General features: G+C 46.0%; 1 protein-coding gene across 1 annotated transcript in view; it reads right to left on the reverse strand.

Moving 5' to 3' along the window:
* The window catches only part of OTOG (otogelin), a 1,045,291-nt gene that overhangs the window by 727,860 nt on the left and 294,396 nt on the right, over window positions 1-23,035 (reverse strand). Inside the window, exon 17 of the mRNA XM_085647044.1 lies at window positions 19,834-20,011. Within this exon, the coding sequence (XP_085503170.1) occupies window positions 19,834-20,011 (178 nt within the window). The remainder of the gene's footprint in view (window positions 1-19,833; window positions 20,012-23,035) is intronic.

Consider the following 23,035-nt stretch of genomic DNA (forward strand, 5'->3'; position numbering starts at 1 on the left):
CTTCCTGGTTTCGACCGATTCGAATGTTTACTTTGATCTAACAACCAATCAGAAACGCGCTCGCGCACGGCACCGTACGCGTACGGTAAGCTTACGGTAAGCGCACGGAGCGCGCTTACAGATATATATATTGATTTAAATGCTATTTTCTCAGGAACTACTGAACAGATTTACACCAGACCTACAAAAGGCACTTCCTTGACCTTATGGCTACCTCTCTGCCAAATTACAAGTAATTCTGTTCAGCCGTTCGGGCTGTAGCTGTGTCTACAGGTCCTATGGAAAAATGCATGGGGAAAATGCGTTTTGGGACCCCCCTTTTTTCTCACCCCCCGCTTGACGAATCACCCCGAGACTTTCAGGGTAGGAGCGGAGCGTAGCGCCCCATTTGTTTTGAAAATTTCGCGAGGATTCGTCAACCGGTGCCAAAGTTATTCCAAATAGATCTATTGAGTTTTTTCTGCCTGGATCATGTTCCATTAAATGTTAGAGGGGGTGACAGACAGTTACAACTAAGGAAACTTGAATCCAGGTATATCATTGATGTACAGACCAAAATGCCACTTGGTCTGAACAGTGGGGAGGAGTTGGCTGTCCACCTGTAGTTTAAGGTATCTATATATGGATCTTGATTATGTTATATTTTTATTATTATTTTGATTGAAATTATTTCTTCAACATATGACAGAACAACAAAAAAACCCATCCAGGGTGTGATGTTTTGAAGGCCCATTCAGGGCAGAATTGTATTGCAACAGAGAACTATGTTTGCATGTTCAGTAATGGCCGCCAATGTAGACTGAAGTAAGTCCTATGTTGTTGTCTATGTAAATGGAGTATTTATGTCCACTGAAAAGTCATGGCCTCTAGCAATTGACGAAGGCGATAGCTGAAACGCGTTTTGCTGTAAGCTGGTCCAATAAAGCATACTTGGACAACTGTTCCCGTGAGTGCTGGTGCCTTTTGTACCCGGAGCCTTGACTGAGTGCGGTGTCCGTCGCCGCAGAGAAAGCACCCGACCGCGAGTGAAGGGGCGTGACGGAAAAGCGAGCCGGATATATATATATATATATACATATATTCAACAGAACGTATACTCCAAACAACCTCCAAGGATTGGTGAAGAAGGAGACGAACCACAGGGATCTGGCGAGATGGTTTTACTAGACCCAAATTGTTTCAGCAATATATATATATATATATATATTACCTACTGGCGGTCGCCAGTAGGTAGTTATAGTTAGGACCCTGTTTCCATAGGAAATCCGCAACATTCTATTTGGAATAACTTTGGCGCCGGTCGACGAATCCTCGCGAAATTTTCAAAATAGGTGGGGCGCTACGCTCCGCTCCTACCCTGAAAGTGTCGGGGGGATTCGTCAAGCGGGGGCTGAGAAAAAAGGGGGGTCCCAAAACGCGTTTTTCCCATGCATTTTTCCATAGGACCTTTAGACACAGCTACAGCCCGAACGGCCGAACAGAGTTACTTGAAATTTGGCAGAGAGGTAGTCCTCAGGTCAAGGAAGTGCCTTTTGTAGGTCTGGTGTAAATCTGTTCAGTAGATCCTGAGAAAATAGCATTTAAATCAATATATATATCTGAGCCAGCTTACGGTGCGCTTACCGTGCGCTTACGGTAAGCTTACCGTACGCGTACGGTGACGTGCGCGAGCGCGATTCTGATTGGCTGTTAGATCTTAGTAAACATTCGAATCGGTCGAAACCAGGAGGCGGCGGCCGCCATTTTCTCTCTCGCACTCTGAGGGGGGGAGGAAAAACAAAGGCAAAAAACATGTAAAGGGGCTGTTTAGGCAGCTCCTAAACACCTAGCCTTGATGAAGGTGTCCCCAAAGAACCCCCAAGGCCAAAAAGTCAATTTTTTTTTTTTCGGAAAAATCGCCGATTACGCTGACCGTATGCGTACGGTGTAAATTAAATAAAATTAAAAAATTAACCATACTCTCCCCACCCCGTGTGCAAATGGTGCCTGAAGGGGACCATTTGTGCATGGCTAATGGGTCATTGTGAAAATGTACAAGATTACCTTGCACAACGAAGCGCATAATATGTCCTCCATGTGCGCACGGTGCGCAATCCTCTGCTGATGACATATGTGTCTTTATGAAAAAAAAATATTTGTAATATATGTATAGCTAAAATTTAATGGAAGAACACATGGGCAAATAAGTGTCTAAATACAGTATTAGCATCAGCAGAGGATTGCGGTCGCGTGAGTTATAGTTGCCTGCACTAACTATAACGGGGGAATTTCATTGGTTTTTTATCAGTAAAATGTCCAGCTAACTATAACATGTGTGAAACCTATGGTTTTTTCAGTGAATTTGCAAGGTTTTTTAAATGCTAATTCCTAACTATAACGTGTGTGAAACCTATGGTTTTTTCAGTGAATATATATATATATATGACACAGATACACCTAAGAAAGGTATACATGGGGAGGAGCCTAGCGCGCAACCAAGATGGCCGCGTAGGTGCGAGGCTCCCGAGGACCTCCGCAACCTCCTACGTTTATCCTGTCTTCATCCTGAATCGGTTGAGGGGACTGTGTAGGTGAACCTGAGCCGAGGTGGTACCCGTTTTCCGTTTTTGAATCGGACCCCGGGTGCCGTGATGAGCATCGACTGAAGTTTGCGGCCTGCTCCTCTCCTGACCCCGGACTTGAGTTTGGGGGTGATCCAGTGGAGAAGTGAATAACAACGGCGGGACGAGCCTGGCGAGCCGCGTACCCCACACTTTCACTTTCGCTTTTGAGTCCCCTTGCCGTCATCGCGAGTGGGATCACGGCGCTTCTTTGTGTGGTGGTTGCCTCGCTGGGGGATCCTGCCTGCCTGCGGGGACCTGCTCCGCCTTCCTGAGGTGACCTCCGGGGTCCTCGGCCTCGATTGCTCGTTCTCCGCTGCATGACTCGTGGGGGTGCGAGATACAAGACGATGACCACGAAGCAGGATGGAGATCGGCTGAAGGCCAAATGGACCCGGCGTGGCGCCGCACTTCAAGTCAACATCATGGATCGCTACACCCTACCAAAAGGTTCTCCCGGCGGGTCGCATAAGTCGTCCGAGTGCCCTCCGGATGCCCCGGATTTGCCGACGGATCTGACTTTGCAGGACGTCATGGGCGCCATAGCTGAGATGAAGACCTCGGTGGGTCAACAATTCGACACCCTGGCGCACAAACTCGACGCGGTCCTCATCGATGTCAACCTTTTTAGAGCAGATCTATCCAAGACAAATGACCGGGTTGACTCTTTGGCCCATACCGCGTCGGGCCTCACGACTGAGGTGGCGGCCCTCCAGACGGAGGTGCGCCGGCTCCGGCAGGCCAGTGCGCTCACGGATCGGCGACTGGAGGACTCCGAGAGCAGGGCCCGGAGGAATAACGTTCGCATTATCGGAGTGCCTGAGGGACTGGAGGATTCGGCGGCGGATCTCTTTGTGGAGGATCTGATTTCTACTCATCTCCAGCCCCGAGGACTGAGTAAATTCTTTGCGGTGGAAAGGGCACATAGAGTTCCTGGCGGCAAGCCGAAGGTCGGAGCTCCCCCGCGGCCTCTCATTGCCCGTGTCTTCAACTTTCGGGACAGGGATGCGATTTTACGGGCTTCCAGACTGCGGGGGCCGCTTAAGCTGGAGAACATGGAGGTGAACTTTTATCCTGATTTCACACAGGCGGTCCAGAAGCAGAGACTGAGTTTCATGGGCGTCAAGCGGAGGCTTCGAGATATGAACTTAAAATACGCAATGCTTTTCCTGGCCAGGCTGCGTGTGGAGTCTGATGGTCGCACTCACTTTTTTGACCGTCCTGAGACGGCCGGGGACTGGTTGGACACTTTGTCTGGGGGACATGATCGGGATGGGATGGGGGCAGCGGGTGGAGAGTGCCCACCGGACCGGGTATGAGGTATTGACACTGGGGCTCATTCCTGATGATGCCACTTTTCGGCCAAGCTCAGGGTTCCTTGACTGTTGTGTCTCGTTCCCCCTCCATTGGAGGTTGTGCGGTGTCTCGAGGGGGTTCTCTTTCCTCCTCCAGGGGGTCTTTGTAGTTTAGTTCACACAGGGGCGACAGGCACACTGCAAGTTGGGGGGGCTGTCTGGGCTCATGCAGGGGTGCAGGGAGGGGGGAGTTTTGTTTATGATGTTGGGTTGGGGTTGGGTATTGTTTGTTTGTACCACAAGGCAGAAGTATTGTTGTGCTATATCTAAAGTGCTCTCTGGGGGGAGACTGATCGGTTTTGGCTGTGATGGGGGGTAGGGGACTGAGACTTCTGTCCTGGAATGTTAATGGATTGGGGGACAGGATAAAACGGGGGGTGGTCCTGCAGTTCTTAAAACGGATTTCACCTGATATTGTATTTCTGCAGGAAACACACCTTATTGGCAATTCCTTTCGTGCCATGAACAGGCGGGGCTATCGCCTTGTAGCCCATTCGGGCTTCACCTCTGGTTCGAGGGGTGTGGGCATTATGGTTAAAACCTCGCTCCCGTTGGAGGTTGATGAGGTGCTCCATGATGATAGGGGACGGTATACAGCTTTAGTGGGCAGATTGGAGGGTAAAGTGATTGTTTTGGTTTCTGTTTATGTCCCGCCGGGGTTGCAGACGACTACTTTCGCTGATTTGGGGCGCCTTCTTCTTGGACTGCCGGAGGGGACTCTAGTGGTTGGGGGGGATTTTAACGCTGTACTTTCCAGAACTGAGGATCGTCACCCACCCAGGGATCTCCCCCGCGCCCAAGCTTGGTTGTCTGGCCTCTTGGATACCCTGGGACTGGTGGATTGTTGGCGGCTGAAACACCCTACGCAGGTACAATACACCTTTCACTCCGGGGCTCATGGCAGCCTTTCGAGGCTTGACTATGTTCTGATGCCAGCAGCACAGGCGGGGAGGGTTGGGGAGGTGCGGCATCTAGCTCGGGGTATTTCCGACCACTCCCCGCTCTTGTTGCACTTCGATATTGTCCCGAGGGGGGAAGGGAGGGTGGTCCCGATCAACCCCTGGTACCTGCGTAACCCCACAATCCGCGCAGATTTGGTTAAATCCCTTGAGCAATATTTTGGAGATAATGTGGGATCTGTGTCATCTGCTGTTTCTCTGTGGGAGGCGTTCAAGACGGTAATCCGGGAGGAGGCCCTATCCCTCATTTCCCATTCCAGGAGGCGCGAGCGGGAGGAGGTGACCCGTATCGAATCTGAGATAACTTAGTTGGGGGGTGATCTGGATTGTGGTGTCACAGACGACAAACTGCATGCTCTCAGACTCAAACAGGCGGACTACAAGGCCCTAGTCACGGAGGCGGCCAGGGGCCTGAGTAGAGAGCAACAGGGGCGACTGTATGATGTGGGTGATAAGGCTGGTAAACTGATTGCGTGGCTGGATAAAAAGGAGAGAGCGAGTCGAGTTGTCCCGTCGGTTGAGAGACTGGATGGTGTGTGTGTCACTGAGCCGGAGGAAATTGTTGATTGCTTCGCTGAGTATTTTCGCGGGGTGTATTCCCCGGTATCTTCCCGCTCGGAAGAGGATTCCCACGCCCTGCTTAAAGATATTGCGCTGCCTTCCCTTTCGGAGGAGGATAAATTGTTGATGGACGCGGCTCCGACATCTGAGGAGATTGCCCTCGCCATACGTTCGCTCGCCTCTGGCAAGGCCATGGGTCCTAATGGCCTTCCCATCGAATTGTACAAATTGCGGCCTGATACACTGGCTCCGCATCTCCGTGATATGTTCCTCGCGGCCCGTTCGGCGGGTACCCTCCCGCTGGACCAGCGTCTTGCCACTATTGTGGTTATTCACAAGGAGGGGAGGCCGCGGGATCGGGTCACGTCTTACAGGCCCATTTCGTTGTTGAATGCGGAGCTGAAAATTCTGGCCAAGGTGCTGGCTAATCGGCTGGTCAGCGTGGTGTGCGATCTGATCCATCAGGACCAGTCCGGCTTTATCCCTCATCGCAACACCGCGCTTAACCTGCGGCGTCTGCATGGGGTGCTCGCGAGGGTCCCGTTCATACGTGAGCCAGCCAATTTGGCGTCCTTGGACGCCACTATGGCGTTCGACACGCTCGAGTGGCCGTATATCTGGCCGACGCTGGCGAAGTTTGGGTTTGGCCCGGGATTCATTGGCTGGGTGAAATTGTTGTATTCCGGACCGCTGGCACGGGTGGTGGTGAATGGTAGAGTATCGGCTCCTTTTGAATTGGGCAGGGGCACGCGGCAGGGCTGCCCGCTGTCGCCGCTCCTCTTTGTGCTCGCCTTGGAGCCCCTGGCGGAGTGGCTGCGGTGGCACCCTTCGGTTCGTGGTCTCCGATGGACTCCTGAGTATGAGGATCGCGTCTCCCTTTACGCGGACGATATTCTTTTGTACCTTGCTTCCCCGCGTGAATCGTTGATTGTGTTAGTGGATGTATTGTGTTAATTTGGCCGCAACTCCGGCCTAGTCATCAACTGGGCTAAATCCTGTGTATATATCCTCTCAGGGGAGGCTCCTCTCCTTCCGCGGGGTTGTCCTATCCAGGTTGCTCCGCAGGGATTTAAGTATCTGGGTATCTTTATTACCCTGGACTCTGCGGCCCGATATAAACAGAACCTACTCCCCCCCACTCCAGCGCCTGAAGGAGGATGTGGCACGTTGGAGGCGCTTGCCGCTCTCGCCACTCGGCCGTGCGGCGCTGTTTAAGATGATGTCGTTGCCTCGTTTTTTATACGCTTTACAAAACACGATGGACGTCGTCCCGGCTCGCTACTTTCGCGAGGTGGAGGGTCTGCAGCGCCAACTGTTTTGGGATGGGAGGCCGCGTATCGCCCTCGCGAAGCTGACGCTCCCGTGGTATGACGGGGGGGTCGCCCTCCCAGACATCAAACGGTATTACTGGGCCTCCCAGCTGGCTGCGATAAACCACAGGCTTTATGGGCCCGCCCTTAACCCGGCTTTTGAAATGGACAAATTGTTGTTGCCGGGTGGCGACTACAATCGTGCGCTCTACTCTAGATCGCTCGACGCACGTTTGACGGGCCCTACACGGGTCGCGGTACGGGTGTGGCACGCGGCAAACTTGGCGATGGGGTGGAAGGATCGGTTGACCCGGGCGATGCCATTGTATGCATCTGAGCGATTGGGCTGCTTGTGGACCACGAAAGGCTTTGATAAGTGGGACACGATTGGCATAAGCAGGGTGGGCGATCTCTGGACGAGGGGGGGATTTAAAACGTTTGATGTGCTGCAGACGGAATTCCAGTTGCAATACAGGGAGTACTTCCGGTATATACAGGTTCGTCACGCGCTGTGTTCTGTATTCCCGGATGTGGCGTCCATCCCGGAGTGCTCCCCTCTGGAAGATAGAGTGCTAGACGGGCATGTACCGGATGGCACTATCTCGTTGATTTATAAAAAGCTCATCAACGATCGCTCGGGACTGCTGACTGGCCTTCGTGAGGCATGGGTTGCCGATGGATTGGAGCTGGATGACGAGGACTGGGTATCTGCGGTGGCCTCCCCGAAAGAGGTGGCCATACCGGCCCGCCTTCGTTTCGTCCAGCTCAAACTACTCCACAGGGTATACGTTACGGGGCTGGGGCTGATGCGTATGGGATATGCCGTGGATAGGATGTGTAAGCGTGGGTGTGGTTTGTTAGGGACCTTCTTCCATACTTTGTGGGAATGCCCGGAGGTGGCGCGGTTCTGGCGTGGTGTGCATGCGGTGTTGCAAGCGGTCACGCATGTGACGCTGTTTCCCGAGGCTAGGAGATGTCTGTTGAATGTGTGGGAACCGACTGATTACACGGTGCCGCAAACGTGGTGGGTGACACTGGGATATATGGTGGCCAAGCGTGACATAGCACAATTGTGGGGCTCCCAGAGGTCACCAACGGTTTCGGTATGGAAGGACAACATGGATTGGTGTATGTTTCGGGAGAAGGTAGTGTATGTGGCGAGAGGTAAGCCTGGGAAATGGGTGAAGGTGTGGGGCCCCTGGAACTCCTATCGTGGCGGGATTTGTACCCTGCCACTGATGCCTGACTTGGCAGCAGCCCAGTCTCCCTAGTCTGCTTGTTACCTTGATTCTGTGTCGTCATGCCCACTTTGTTTCTGTCCCGGCCCGTCCCCCCCCCTATTCCTGTGGATCGGTGGGGTCCTCCCGAGGGGAGCACATAATGCTGATTAGACTTCTGCTGCCTTGTGGGTTTGTTTGTAGTTTTTCATTAAAAAATGGAACCGCCATTTGGGGGGTCTGGACGGTGTGGCCGCGAACGCTTCCTTCGACTTCTGGGACCTTTACCACTTGCCGCTTGTGTTTTATAACTGTGTTTTATGGTCCCACTGCTTGCTAGCGGCCGGCCTGAAGGTTGTAGGCCCATACTTGTATATCTATTGCATTCTGTAATAAAGGTTTAAAAAAAAAAAAAAAAGAAAGGTATACATAATTATACACAAAAAACGGTTATGGACCCAAAATGTGACAACAACAGAGAAAAAACTATAGCTATATTAGGACTAAGCTGGCAATCAGCAACATGGTACTGTATAAGAGGATAGAAGTAGTGGAAGAAATCACACACCCCAGAAAAATAATGGCAATTGAACATGAAACAACACTACTGACTGAATGGATACAATCAGGCAGCTGAGGGAAAACTGAAAAAGAAAACAGCAGGTGTGATAACCTGACTAGAATAGAGAAATGAAGACCACTATATGGTTCTGTAAAATGATCATGTTGAACAAAGGCCAACACATGGAAGTCCTTTACAGATAACCAGTCTCTATCCCAATTAAAAGAATATCAGACTTAAAAGTGACCTGGCTGAAGCATGTGAGAAAAGACAGAGTAAATAGCCGTGTAATGACAAACTGCCACAAAGTGGAGGTCTGAGAACAAAAGATCAGTATGAAAAACTGAAGTAACAGATGGAGGTGCAATGAAATGCATAAAAACACAAGTGATGAGGCCAGGAAGAAATGTCTTTACAGGAGACAGGACTCATAAAATGACAAGAAGGTATAATCTAAGCACAGCAAAAAACCCTTTATTATCCCACAGCTATGGAAGAGAAAAGACCCTACATATTCCAAAGGAAGAGAAGAGAGAGAGAGATAACATCTACAAGCAAAATGAATCTCCAAATAAGGAATGGATCCTCATTATGGCCTGTTAGGATTGAAAAAAACTCTCAGGAAAAGAGTCTGAAAGAATCACCAAACCTCTTTATGAACCAAACCAAAGAGCTATTGTGGTCAATGAACACATGTTCGAGAAGATAATATAAGATGAAAAACAGCCCAAAAACGGGGCAGAGGGCGACATCCGAAGAACAACCAGTCGTAACTGAGTGTGGTGGTTGGCATCTGAGCTGTCATAGAAGTTTTTTTCTGTAGGAACTAAGGTACAAGGCATTGCTCAAAAGTGAATAGTAAATAACAGCTCTACGCAGGGTAGAAGCAGATTAAAGACAGCAAAGGCAGTGACACATGAAAGAAAGGGTCGAAAGAGTAATCCACCCATAGCCAAAATACAAACAAGATACTCCAACAAGGAACCTTGACAGAACTTGAAGTGGCAGGAGACCTTCTTGCCAATGCGTAGTGAGAGCTTGCACGAAAAGAAGTGACAATGCCCTGAAAAAGAAACTTAAGAGGGAACACTTCCGAGGACAGGGGCGGACTATGCCCCTGTCCCGCTGCATCTGCTAGGGAAGGAAGGACGCCACATAGAGTGAAAACCCCATGGTGAGGAGCAATAGACTCAACAAAACAGGGGAGGGGGCACAGGTGCTAATCAGAAACCCCCTGCACTATCTAACCGAAAGCACATAATTTGAAGTCCCCTATAAGGGGTACTAAAGTGACAGAAACATATGTAGGAATGCCTATAAGGCATACAGGCGATGTTCCCTGTAGGAAAGGAGCAAGGCAACAGTGCATCCGCACAATGCAAGCAAAATACCCTATAAAGAATTAAAACTTGGGTAGAAATAAACCTTTGTCAGAAAAGAAGAACACCTTGAATCAATAGTAGTTGAAGCCCAATAGGGCCACAAAGTAATGTACGACCCAGATAAAGGGGACCATAACCTGTCATTGCCAGCTTAAGAAGTAATACAAAATACATGCAGAGGGCAGGAACATCTTACCGGGTGCCACCCGTAGTCAGAGATTGAAAGAAAAAGCCAATAGGCACTGCCCTAAAAAGACTCACATGCGAAAGAAATCAAGAAGACCATTCCCCCGTACAAGCCTAGTACGGGAGTAATAAGGGAGGCAGATGGTACAGAAGAACAGAGTTATGGTTCTGTTCTACCCCCAACTGTCCCGAAAACACTCTAAGGTGGAATCAGCGTGAGCACCAAACAGATGAACATCATCGAAATGCATGTCCACCAAGGTGAATTGAACAGCCACCGAAAACCCAAAGTTGCATAGCCAGGCACGACTGCGGAGTGCCGCTAAAAAAGCCATGGCTCAACTAACAGAATCTGTGGAATCCATGCTACATCAAATCATCGATTTAGCTGGCCATCATTTAGTATCTGGGTAAGATCGTTCCGGGTCTCATCCTGAAGTGAGGGGAGCAGGCGTAAGACCGAATCCCACAACACATGAGAAAACCGGCTCAGAACTCAAACGGTTTTAAGTGACCGCAAGGCTGAACTGGTGGCAGAAAAAATATGCCATCCAAAAGTATCAAGACTCCTGTACTAACCATCCAGAGGGATGTTAGGAAGGGCGCTGATATCAGGAGAGGCTGTAGCAGCCTGTACCACAAAACTGCTCGGAGTAGGCTGCCGGAGTAGGCAGGCCGAGTCCCCAAGGGCAGGACAATGTCTATGTGCTATTGACCAGTCCACAGCTTCCCCTGTGGCAGGCTTAGCCCAAGATCCCAACAAAATATCATATAGGGCTTCACTGTGGAGGAGCACAGGCTCGACCCCCGTTTCGCCCTGATGAAGCACACCAAATAATGGGTCGATGGCCAACTCCACAGAAGGGAGCTGCAGCTCTAGAACCACAGCTGCCCTCCTCAGAAGCTCAGCAATGGTGGTGCTTACCTCTGTACTGAGCTACGAGGAGTAAAGAGGCCAGAGGATGGGGAGCAGTCAAGGCCACTTGCCTTACCCAGCTCAGTTAGCAAACTAACCTCCAGAGGAGGCTAAACAGTGTCAGTCATGGGGTGAACAAACCCCATTTCTTCTCCTTCTCCACCAAAAACATGTTCTCCTGGAAGAAAAACAGTAGGGGGCTCCTCAGACGATGGAAGGAAGGTGTCCGAGGCGAACTGCATCACCGGCACTGCCCCCGATGCTCTCTGGCGTTGATGTGGTGGCGCCATTTGGCGTAGACGTTCCGACACCTCGGCATCAGAGAGGAGAGCTGATGTAGTGTCAATCAGTGCTTAATTTGTTAAATATGAAGTCCTTGTGCTCAAATGTTTGTTGGAGGCCACACCCACTTTCCCTGGATCCACCCAGTTCCTCCACTGGCTCCACCCACTTACTCTATGGGCCCCACCCACATCCTCAAATGGCACTGCTGAAAGTCAAATGTAATACCCAATCTGAATTTCAGCAAGGGAGCCTTCCTCCAAGTAAGGTTTTGATAGGAATTAAATAACATTATAGGCTGTCACTGGTCAGTGAAATGCCAAACAAATATTAAAAATTGAGATGTTTTGCTCTTTCTTGCCACATCACTAACTACGCCCACTGACCCAATCCTCCGGGTATTCCTGCCCTCTGATTCTCTGCCCACCGTTCCCCTACTTTTTTTTCCCACTTTGACTACTGGTTAGGCTTTAGCGTGAAACATATTTAAATGTGTCATTAGTACCTGTTTTAATGCCAGGTTTTCTGACAACCATCGGCTGTTACCTCAAGTGAGATTTGGGAATCAGAGCTGTAGAGGGTGACATTCGACAGGTTAATTAAATGCAGGAGTCAGTGTTACGTCACCGTGGCACAAAGAGGTTGCAAACCTGTCCTTCCTCACCTCTACTACCTACCATACCGAACATGCACACAGATCTGCAGGGAGTATATCTTACATCTGTCCTGGGTGGCAGTTTTGTGTCAAAGGAGCCCGTTGGGGTTATGGGAGCTCTAGAAAGAGCGTAAGATACCGCAGCCTGTATGGGAGAAGTACCAAACACAGCTTTGAAAGGCATGAAATGCGAAGGACATTCTTTCTTTAAAAATACGAAGGCCTGTTGGTTTAGTTATTTTTTGTTTTGGCTAAGCTTGCTTCCTTTTCTTAAAACCAGAAGCCATGAGTCTGGTGTGGCTGCAAGGCTTGGAAGAGTTTTTTTTAAAACCACACAGCAGATAAAATACTTTCAAAGTGTCTTCTGCATGTATATTCCTCTTATGTAAATGTAGTTGTGTCGTATAGCCTAGGGAGCCAGGCACATTGGATACTACTTTAACGATGCCACAGTCCCGGTTTAAGTATGTAATCAGCCTAAATCTGTCCCTACATCTCTTATAGTACAGATGCATGCTTCGAGAGGGAGCTGCATGAGAAGCAGCAATGCAGAGGGAAAATGCGATCCCATGTGATTCCCATGGTGACAAAACACTGCCCCACTGTTGGCCCACAGCGGCAGATGGCACATGAGCAGGGTACTGAAACCAGCAGCTGCATTCACACAGACTCAGTCACTCCACAGACCGGTCTGCAGGGTTGCTGGAAACAACAGGTCTTTCGACCTGCATGCATGAAAATAAATTAAACACCATATATCAAAGAAATTATAGAGGTGTCTGTGGCTGTGCATTTGGTCGTGCTCTCACTACAGAGGTGACCATGGGCTGAATCAATGTCTAGCATCACTGCTCCACTAGCAGCATTTGGGGGTGTCACGAGGGCGAAGGCTGCACTGATCCAAGTACCCCAGAACAAGAACCACTGACTGCACAAATAACCTGAGCCACGAGGCTTGATGTGGTAAATTAATACATGTAAGTTACATTTCAATTTTCAACACGTCACAGACTGCCACACATCATCCGAATACACAACTGCCACACCCCACCATATTACACACTGTGGACAACGTTGTCAGACTCGGTTTGCAAGTGATTACCAACAACGGTGACGAAGCTCAAGAAAAAAAGCACCATTGATTGGATTGATTACTTACTGTGTTACACAGGTTGCAGTCTCTGCCTTTATAGAAGAACGAGGCCTGCTCCTGCACACTGCAGCTCCACACGCTAGCTGTGCATGTTTCAAAAATAGTGCTCTCGACGTTGTTGAGGCTTTGAACTTCCAGGTGGTGACTCATGCACTGCATGTGGCATGGAATTTTGAAAAACGTTACGCACATGCACGCTAGCGTGGCTGCCTCATACCCTACCCTACAGAACCATATCCAGCCCAAACAGTGCCCGCCCACTGGCAATACTGAACTGACAGGAAATTGTGGCATGCATTTATTATCAGCTGCTGGCTCACCAGCACTCTTCACCGGGGCTCAGGAGGCAGTTTGTAAAGTAAATTCTCCTACCCGGGAAAAATACCTTACAAACATGCAAGTACGATTCGTACGGAAACACCATTTCCGTACGAATCGTAAAAAACACCGACCGGCTAAAATATACCCACAATTCCGATCCGGGACACCGCGTACGCGACATTCGCATGGAGTCAGGCAGCGTTTTACGGACCAGCAAGTACGATTCGTACCCACAGCACTTCGCACGGCAATATTTTCACGGGACCCAAAAAGTGCCGGAAAAGCTAAGTACGCCACGATGCACGGTGAAAAGGGGGCCCGGTACGCACCGTACCCCCATCACTACACGTCTGCACCGTACCCCCAGCCCCCCCCATGTCCGCGCCGTACCCCAGCACCCCCCCATAGGGGGGGGCTGGGGGTACGGCACGTACTTGGGGGGTGGGCTGGGTGGTGTTCGGCGCGTAGGCAAGCACATGTTTGGACGTCTCCATGGTTGCTATGGGAGTACGGTGTTTTTTCCATACGGTTGTGCATTCGGACGGACGGGGCGGATCGTACTTGCGCGCTCGGACTTCAGTTTCCGGATTCGTACGTAAAACTGACCCTTTTTTCGACCCGAGGACGTGTCGGGGAAATTTCCCAATGCGATTCGTATGGATTTTTTAACATACGAATCGTACTTGCCAGTTTGTACGGGACTTGTACGATTCGTACGTAAAAAAATCCGGATATGATTCGTACGGGGAATATTTTTAACGGATCGGAATCGGCACCATAATGTGTAGGAAATTGTGGCATGCAATTATTATCGGCTTCCGGGTCAGAAGCACCAGCACTCTTCACCGGGGCTCAGGAGACAGTTTCCGAAGTAAATTCTACTTACTGCGACACATAACGTGTAGGAAATTGTGGCATGCATTTATTATCGGCTTCTGGCTCAGCAGCACTAGCACTCTTCACCGGGGCTCAGGAGACAGTTTCCAAAGTAAATTCTACTTACTGTGACACATAACGTGTAGGAAATTGTGGCATGCATTTATTATCGGCTGCCGGCTCAGCAGCACCAGCACACTTCACCGGGGCTCTGGAGACAGTTTGCAAAGTAAATTCTACTTGCTGCGACACATAACGTGTAGTCGAGTCGTTGATGCGAGGTGGGAGTGGGACTGAGGTGTAGACCTGGCCCTGATAATTATGTGCCGGTGCTAAGCACCGAAAAGCACCAGCACAAATTAAGCACTGGCGTCAATCAGCACCACCATCAACAACGGAGCCGGCTGATCGGACACTGGCGTCGCAGGTGGGAATACCGTAGGGCTGTGCACTGGAGCCGACATGGATCCAAGTATAGATTCAGAGGGCCTAATTGAAGTTGAAGGAGATCCCGTCGACGTGGAGTCAGTCAAGGCTGCTCTGATCTCATTGGGGCTGAAAAGTGCACCAGAGGGAGGTGGGGACCCACAGATGGCATGAAGGGAGGAATAGTACTCCTGCATCTAGTCTAGAGTTGCCCCGGCTCCAGAGAATTCTGGGAGGCACGGGGTAGACTCTTGCACGACTCCCCAAACAAAGGACAGGGAGGTGCATCAGAGACGTTGCATGTATGTGGTGAAGTTGGGCACGCCTCAACTTTAATCGCTCATGTCGCAACTAAACTTTGGATGTACAGGTCAACGGACGTCCAAGGGAAGGTCTTCTGTTATGGGCTCTCAAGTGTTCCCTAGAGCAAGAACGAGACTGCAAATGATGCGTCAAGCATGCACAGTGTTCCATCAACAAAGTGTCGAAATAGGCCAAAAAAGAGCCTGAGCACCCGCTCACCGGATCGGCATTGGAAGCTCGGAAAAGAAGAAAGTGACATCAGTGTGTCTGAAGAGGGCTTATATGGAATCCGCGAAAGTCACATCAGGTGGATGATGGTATGTTATGGAGTCACTCAATGCCCACTACCGAAGCGCGGAGGTACTGCTGTAAAAAGAATCCTGATCCAGTCTCATGCCTGGGAAGAATTCAAAAGTATGGAATCTGAGGCTAGATGTCTATCAGATCAATGGAATGAAAAGTGGAAAATGTACAACATACAATATTGTTTAAATGTGATTTACATTTTTATTTATTAAAAAAAATTAATCACAAATGTTTCATTAAATTCTGTATAGATATATAAATGTTTATATTTAGGTTGAAATATGTATGTTTAAAAATTAGAAAAATGTGTCACATGCCTTTATTCTATAAAATATGTCACTAATAATATTATTTATTATAAATATGCATCTATTTTTCATTATATTTCTAAACACCAACACTAATTACATACCACAAACTATTTCTACTACTACATACAAATCAAATTTAAACAAAGGAGTTCACACTAAAATGATAACATTAAATAATCACACTCCAACATAAACCATTTATAAGAAAGGGTTGGACACTAAACGGGTGATATTTACTCTTCCCACTCCAACCTAATCCAATATTGGGAAGGTGTTAGACACTAAAGGGGTGACAAATACTATTTCCACTCCAATCTATACCAATTTGGGGAAGGTGTTGGACACTAAACGGGTGACATTTACTATTCCCACTCCAACCTAAACCAATTTGGAAAGGTGTTGGACACTAAAAGGGTGACATTTACTATTCTCACTTGAACAAATAGCAATTAGGGGAAGGTGTTGGTCACTAAAAGGGTAACATTTACTATTCCTAATCCAATCTATATCAATTTGGCAAAGATGTTGGACATTAAAGGGGTACAATTCTCACTCCAATCTATACCAATTTGGGGAAGGTGTTGAACACTAAAGGGGTGACTTTTACTATTCCAACTCCAATCTAACTCAATTGGTGGAAGGTGTTGGTCATGAAAGAGGTGACATTTACTATTTCCACTGCAATCTAAAACATTGTAAACAAGGTGCTTCAAAATAAGGGACTGATTATGAGTATGGCAGTCTTAGGACTGCCATACACGTGATGGTGGTCCGACTGTCATAACCAAGGTCGGCTGACCACCCAATATGATGGTTGGACTGCCACCAGCCCACAACTACACCACTTGCACTGCCAGGATCTTGGATCCCAACTGTGCCGTGGTGGAGAAGACGGCTGGGAATGGTAGCGGTGCCAAGGCAGCCACTGCCATCGGGATTAAGAATGACCTTTAACCAGTCTTTTCATGGCAGGAACCCCACCATGAAAAGGATGGCGGAAAGAGAAGGAAGGGGCCCCAAACAGGGCTCCTGGGTGATTTTGCCAAGGGGGCTAGTTCATGGGGGCACATGTTGTGCCCCCCCTCTCCATGCACCTTTGTGTGTGCACTGTATGCCATGCATGTCATGGTGCATGGCACACAGTGCACAGACATGCAGAAGGCAATGCACCACGGCGGCTTCTGCTGCAGCCTATCTTAATGGCCGAGCCATGCCGCTAATTGGAACCGCCGGCTTCAGACCGATGGCTCAGCGGTCCACTCCTAATATGGCAGTGTGAACACCACACGCATTGTGGAGTACTCCCAACCGTAGCATCGGCGGTCCAGCGTGCAGACTGCCGATGTCGTAATCAGGCCCTAAACATTTTACATACACAATCAATACTCCATCCTCACACTCAATTTTTTATCTATAAAATAAAATGTAATTAAAAAACACATTAACCAAAACTAGGAACCTATATAGTCATAATTAAACATTAAGATAAGATAATATTTTTATTACTATTACTAATTAATGTATTTTTGAAAATATTTACTACCATACCTAAACTTTAAACCATAAAATCATAATCCAAAATTAACAATCATAAAATAAAGAAATATAAAAGCAATTTAAAAAAAAAGATGTAAAGTATTTTTTACAATAACAATATAACTGTAAAAATATAAACACCTTTAAACTATTTTAATTAGGATTTTTTCACTAAAATATAAAATATAAAACTTTTATTTTAAAAATTCCAATTATTTTACTTTATTACTTTATTAATTTACATTTTTATGTAGAATTTTTATAAATGTTTGTAATTTTAATATTAATTTGAATATTTAAAGGAATAATTATTTTTTAAATGTAATATCATTTATATATATTGCGATTAATTATACATTATAATTTACTAAAATCATTAATGTAACAAAATATATTTAAAATCATTACAATATTAATTTACATATAATTAAAATAAAATGTATGTTAAAATATCCACTTTTTAACAGCCTCCCCATCCTTATCCCCTAACACTCAATATCCCACTGCGAAAAATAAATTATCAAAACCATTATGTTAATACATTAATAAAACCTAAAATACAAATTTCAACAATTTTGTAATTAATAAAATATTTTACTAAAAACACAAATAAAAAAATTAATAAAGATATATAATCAAACACACTACAATAAATTACAAACTATTTAACACTTACAAATGATGTTGCAAACAGAGATATTTTACAATGACATTTAAAACTACACTTAAAATGACATTTTTACCATTGATATTCCCGTCAACAATATTTTTGGCATTCCAATATTATTGACACAATATTTTTGTATCCCAATATATTTTTTTAGCTATTTTGTCCAAACACCACCCAGGACAAAAAAGGGAACTCTAAGTGTTAGCTGGCGCACAAGTGGAGTGGTGTGGCTCACTGGTTAGAGGCGGCAGACCCGGGAGCAGAAGTCGGCCTGGGACCAGGGTTCAATTCCTGACGCGGCAGGGTCTTGGGCCAAGGTCAGCGGACTCGACAATTCTTGCCTCGGTGCCTACTCTAACCATGGATCCCACTCAGCAACTCTGGGCAACAGCTTGCTTAATCTCCACTTACGGCCCCATCATTGCTGGGGATGCTTGTCTTCACCTTGGAGATGCCCAGTAGGGACCATCTCACAGGGAAAGCCAGGATGGGTTCCCCAGCGGTTTACAGCGCCGGGAAGCCCCGTTGCTGGGGCAGCTGTGCGCTTTACAAGTCTACAACATTTACATCATGTGCAGTTACAGGGACACAACAAGATTCAAGAGGTCTTTTCCCTAAAGTGCCTAATGGCAGCCAGACTTGGACTTTACCTTGCTGTTAGCCACTGCCTGATACCCTGAAAGGTTCTGGTGGCTTTAGAATTGCATTTTTGTGGGTGTTTGGGTCTCTCTGCATTGGCACTTAGAAACATTTTTTAACTTTTTGACTTACAAACTGGCCTCAAATCACTCCTAGGATCCGTCCTATCGCTTCCACGTACTATCATTGGTGCTTTACGCTTTTTGGCTGTACTTCTACTTAACATTTTCAAAAACAATTTTCCTGGTTTCCTTTCTCGGAATCTCTGTCATTTTGGTGTTGTTTTATTAGATTTTACTCTAATTTTATTTGGGGTTTTTATTGCTTGGTGTTTTTATTTTTTACCTGTTTTTGGTATTGTAAAAATGCTCTACACATTGACCATAGCTTCCAGGGTGTTGGGCTCAGGTTAATTTTGGGACTTTAAGGGTTCATCCTGACAAGGTTGTGATTATTCCTTGCAGTGGGCAGTCTCTCCACCCAAATAATAATCCAGTTTCATACAGTATGCCAGGGATGTGACAGGTGCACATACAAGCACTTTTCTCATTCACAGAGAGCTGCTCTGAACTCTGTGTCTGGCACACACACTCTTGCCCATTTTGATTCTTAAACAAGCGCAGGGCTGACTTGAAGAAATTTGCTATACATTTGATTGAAATGTCATCTATTTGCACTAAAGACCTGTACTCCACTGCTCACAATGGCCTATATGAGCTTTGGAATACACATTTACATTCCCACCCATGGGAGCCTACTCTGATGGAGTAGTGGAATGCTTTCAAGATGAGACTTCTTTGCAGCAAAATCATCTTTATTACTGGATTCTCAGAACTGTATTGTATCCAAACATAACAATGATGTGGTGGGGAATGGGAGTCATTGGGACAGTACAGCTATTGTTTACAACACATATATTTGCACAAGTATGAATATTTGCCATTTGAGGTAAACTGATCCATCCAAGATCACACAATTTTGTTCAAATACGAAAGCCTGAATTAGGAAATGGCTCTCCGAGATGGCAGGTAATCTATTTAGCCACTTGATGATATCTTCCGAGAACAGGATGCCAAAAGCTCCTTTATCTCATTTTAACACTTCTTCAAAACTACTATTGAAAACATTCTAGAATTTAAATTCACCTCTCCATCAATGTGAAAAGTTTGAAGCACAGATAGTTTTCTTCAAATTTTATGCATCAACATTCGTCAACATGAAGTAAATAAATGAGCTTAGATTTGCCCACACATTTCTAACCTACAACATATAAGTTCTCATTTAAAAATAAGTAGAATGATTCATACAAAAAGTCGTCTTGGATGTTCCCATTGAAGGTCCCACAAAGTCCGACAGTATCATCTTTCCAGTGGCCATCAACCCGAAGATAGATCCTCAGGCCTTCCCTGTCGTACTGTATCTGTAGTCCAGTTTGTGTTTTTACTTGCATGAATATGGAGGACAATTGTCTGATTTCAAACAAATCTGTCAAAATGGAAATTAATACAATTAGTGTGAGGTATTTACCAATATACTCTGGCTATAAAATAATTTACTAAATTAAATTTCCATGTTTTCTTCTTGATATTGAAGTGTGAAATTGTTGAGAACATAGATTGTGAAATTCAAACAATAACATTTTGGTTTTGTAATGAAATGCTGTTAAAATGCAAAATATTAGCAAACATATGTAGCAAACTTGTGCACTATATTTTCTTAATATTCCACCAATACCAAATTTGAACTACTGAAATACGTTTTTAAATATTAAGGACGAACCTGTATGAAAAGAATCAAAATGCAAGAGCTATTAGTCTATGTATACTACAATGTTAGCTTTACTACTGGGAAGACTCCCTATCAGTTTCACCCTCTTTTCTGAACAAGGCATTACAAAGTGCTATGTAGTGCTTATTTTTGTATTGATGGAGCCTATCTACTTGAACTATCTACTCCAGTTCCTGTGGTAAACCCTAGTTTCTTTCATTGTCTTGAGGTTAGCTACCAAGGCACATAGTTCTAAAGCCTTTCATCAAAGTTGTCTGAGTTGGAAAAGTTTTATGGGAGAACATTTATTTTATATGACTTGCTTTATTAATTATTTGTGTATCGCTCTAGTGCATCACTGGGGATGCTTCAGAAAACATTCAGGATGAGGTCCTCTGGGCGAGGGTGAAAGAATGATCAACAGACAAATGAATTATGAGAAATGCATAATGTATGGCATCTGTAGTTTCAGCTGCAGTATAGATCAAATCTTTGCAGAAGAGATGTGTCTTCTGGGACTTCTTCATTTTGGATACTTGCAGTTAGTCTAAAAAGGAAGCAAGTTTCAGAGGGAGGGCCCTTGAATATGGATTGATCTGCCACCAAAACCAAGTCTATTTTCGTCTGCCTAACTTAGGCATGTGGGCAGTTAGTATAGTGCCAGAACATTGGGAAGGTAGGACAAGGCTTGACCATGAAGGTGAGCCTTTAAGTAGATTTTACTCTGGTTGTATATCTGAATACTATTAGCAAAAATTAAGTCTGATAGACATGTAGGGCCTGATTTAGATGTCGAGCAGAAAGCCATCTGACAGTCTGTTGGAGGCTTTCCGCCCAACATCCAGGTTTTCCCTCTGACTGCTGTATTATGATGGCAGCGGTCGGAGGGAAACCCGCGGATTCCGCTTCTCTTCCGACAGGCTAACAAAGCCCCGCCGTCGGGATTATGATGTCGGTTTGTGACAGCCTTTCCATATTGGCCTTTCTGATATGGAAAGGTTGTTGGTAAGGGACTTTGGGGCCACCCTGGCCCTCTGCTATGGGGCCTGGTAAACATCCCTGATCCGTTTGGCAGGCAATGCATGATGCCTGCTACATGGTGCAGGGATGTTTACAAACATCAATTTTTCAAGGGAAGCTAGTGCTTCGGGCCTCTTCCGACTTGCTGCACAAGCTTACATTGAAAAATTGATGTTTGCGACCACCCAATGGGCGGTCGCATCCTAATCCTGCAGTCTGAACTGCCGACCTAAGGTGAGGAGGTTCCAAACCACAAAGGTGTTTTCCGCCCGAGATCATAAAGAGGCCCATAATGTCTTAAATATTATTTACAAAAACCTTGTTCTATTGGGTGTAGACTTTCTATTAATCACAAAATGTAGGTAATATTGTGATGATAATACACTTAATTTAGTTGCAAATGTAATATGTCAATGTATTGCAGGTAGAGAACATATGTTAGCCCTCTTTGGAATTGGATTTTATAGAATGGCCACTGTATAGTGTGTTTCAATAATCAGTACTGGAGACCATATCCAGTACTAGAACAATCCTTTGGGAAAGATGCAACAGGGACCGGATAGCTCATATAAAACCTAGATGGTAAAACATAATTTTTGAGGCATTTGCCACCCGTAGAATCACTGACATGTTAGCATCAAGACCATCCAAATTGCAATCATTTTGAAATTGTAATGTGAGTATGTCCATGTATTTAAACCAGTTGAAAGACAGAAAGAGTTGCTAGATGCTCTTAACTATATCTCAATCTGAGTGGTGTTAAGATGAGTACTCTGTCACAAATGTGTCTGATTTCCCGCCCACCCTATTACAAGTGTATTGCATGCTAATGCACTTGTAATAAGGTAGACGGAATATCCGTCTCATTTGTGATGAAGTAACCATTTGTTCAAGTTTAAATCAGGCCCTGATACACTAGTGATGCATCTAGAGTTGAATGCAGATAAAGCATTCTAAAACTTGCCAGATATCAACCGGTTCACTGGAGGCTTTGGTATGAATTTGGGTGGCATCTCTGCAAATTCCCATAAATTATGCAAAGAAAAAAGGATTCATCTTGCAAACATCTGTTTTCATTATACACCTACCCCGTTCTGGAAGACAGTCATGTTTTGTCAATGATTCTCTTAGATGTGCTTATTCTTATTCAACTACACCTTTTCCGGAACTGACCTATCTATAGCCTTACTCGCTGCTTTGGCTACCTAGTTACATATGGTGTAACAAACTTGCAGTTGGTATAATTTCTATGATAGTAATATCAAAATACAGTGACGTATACCTCTTTATTTGTTGTCAAGTAGTTCTAGGTCCAATTTAGCTATCAGGTTATTAAGTGCAGTTCCATAATCATTATGTGGAAAATGGATATATGGAATACTAACGTTAAGGTCTGGTTCCCCTAAGAAACCGCATGTCATATGTTTTGCATGTGGGCAGGGCTGAATATTAAAATCTCCTGCCAATAGGAGGACAGGTTGGCTCCCAGATAGGGCCAACATCTTATCAATCTCTCTCCTAATTTCATAAACTATCGAACCCCTTCGTACATCGAAGATATTATTATAATAATTAATTATAATTAAGTCCTTGCCCATAACATGCTCCAGGCGTAGTAACTGGGCATAGGGGGCCACCTCATGGTAAGTGTTTAGTTTGAACTTGATTAGCTTGGTTGATGTTAGGATTAAAAGGCCGCCTTTCGCCCTTCCTGCTGTTGAG

Source organism: Triturus cristatus, chromosome 3_2 (assembly GCF_964204655.1).
Source record: "Triturus cristatus chromosome 3_2, aTriCri1.1, whole genome shotgun sequence".
Lineage (NCBI taxonomy): Eukaryota > Metazoa > Chordata > Amphibia > Caudata > Salamandridae > Triturus > Triturus cristatus.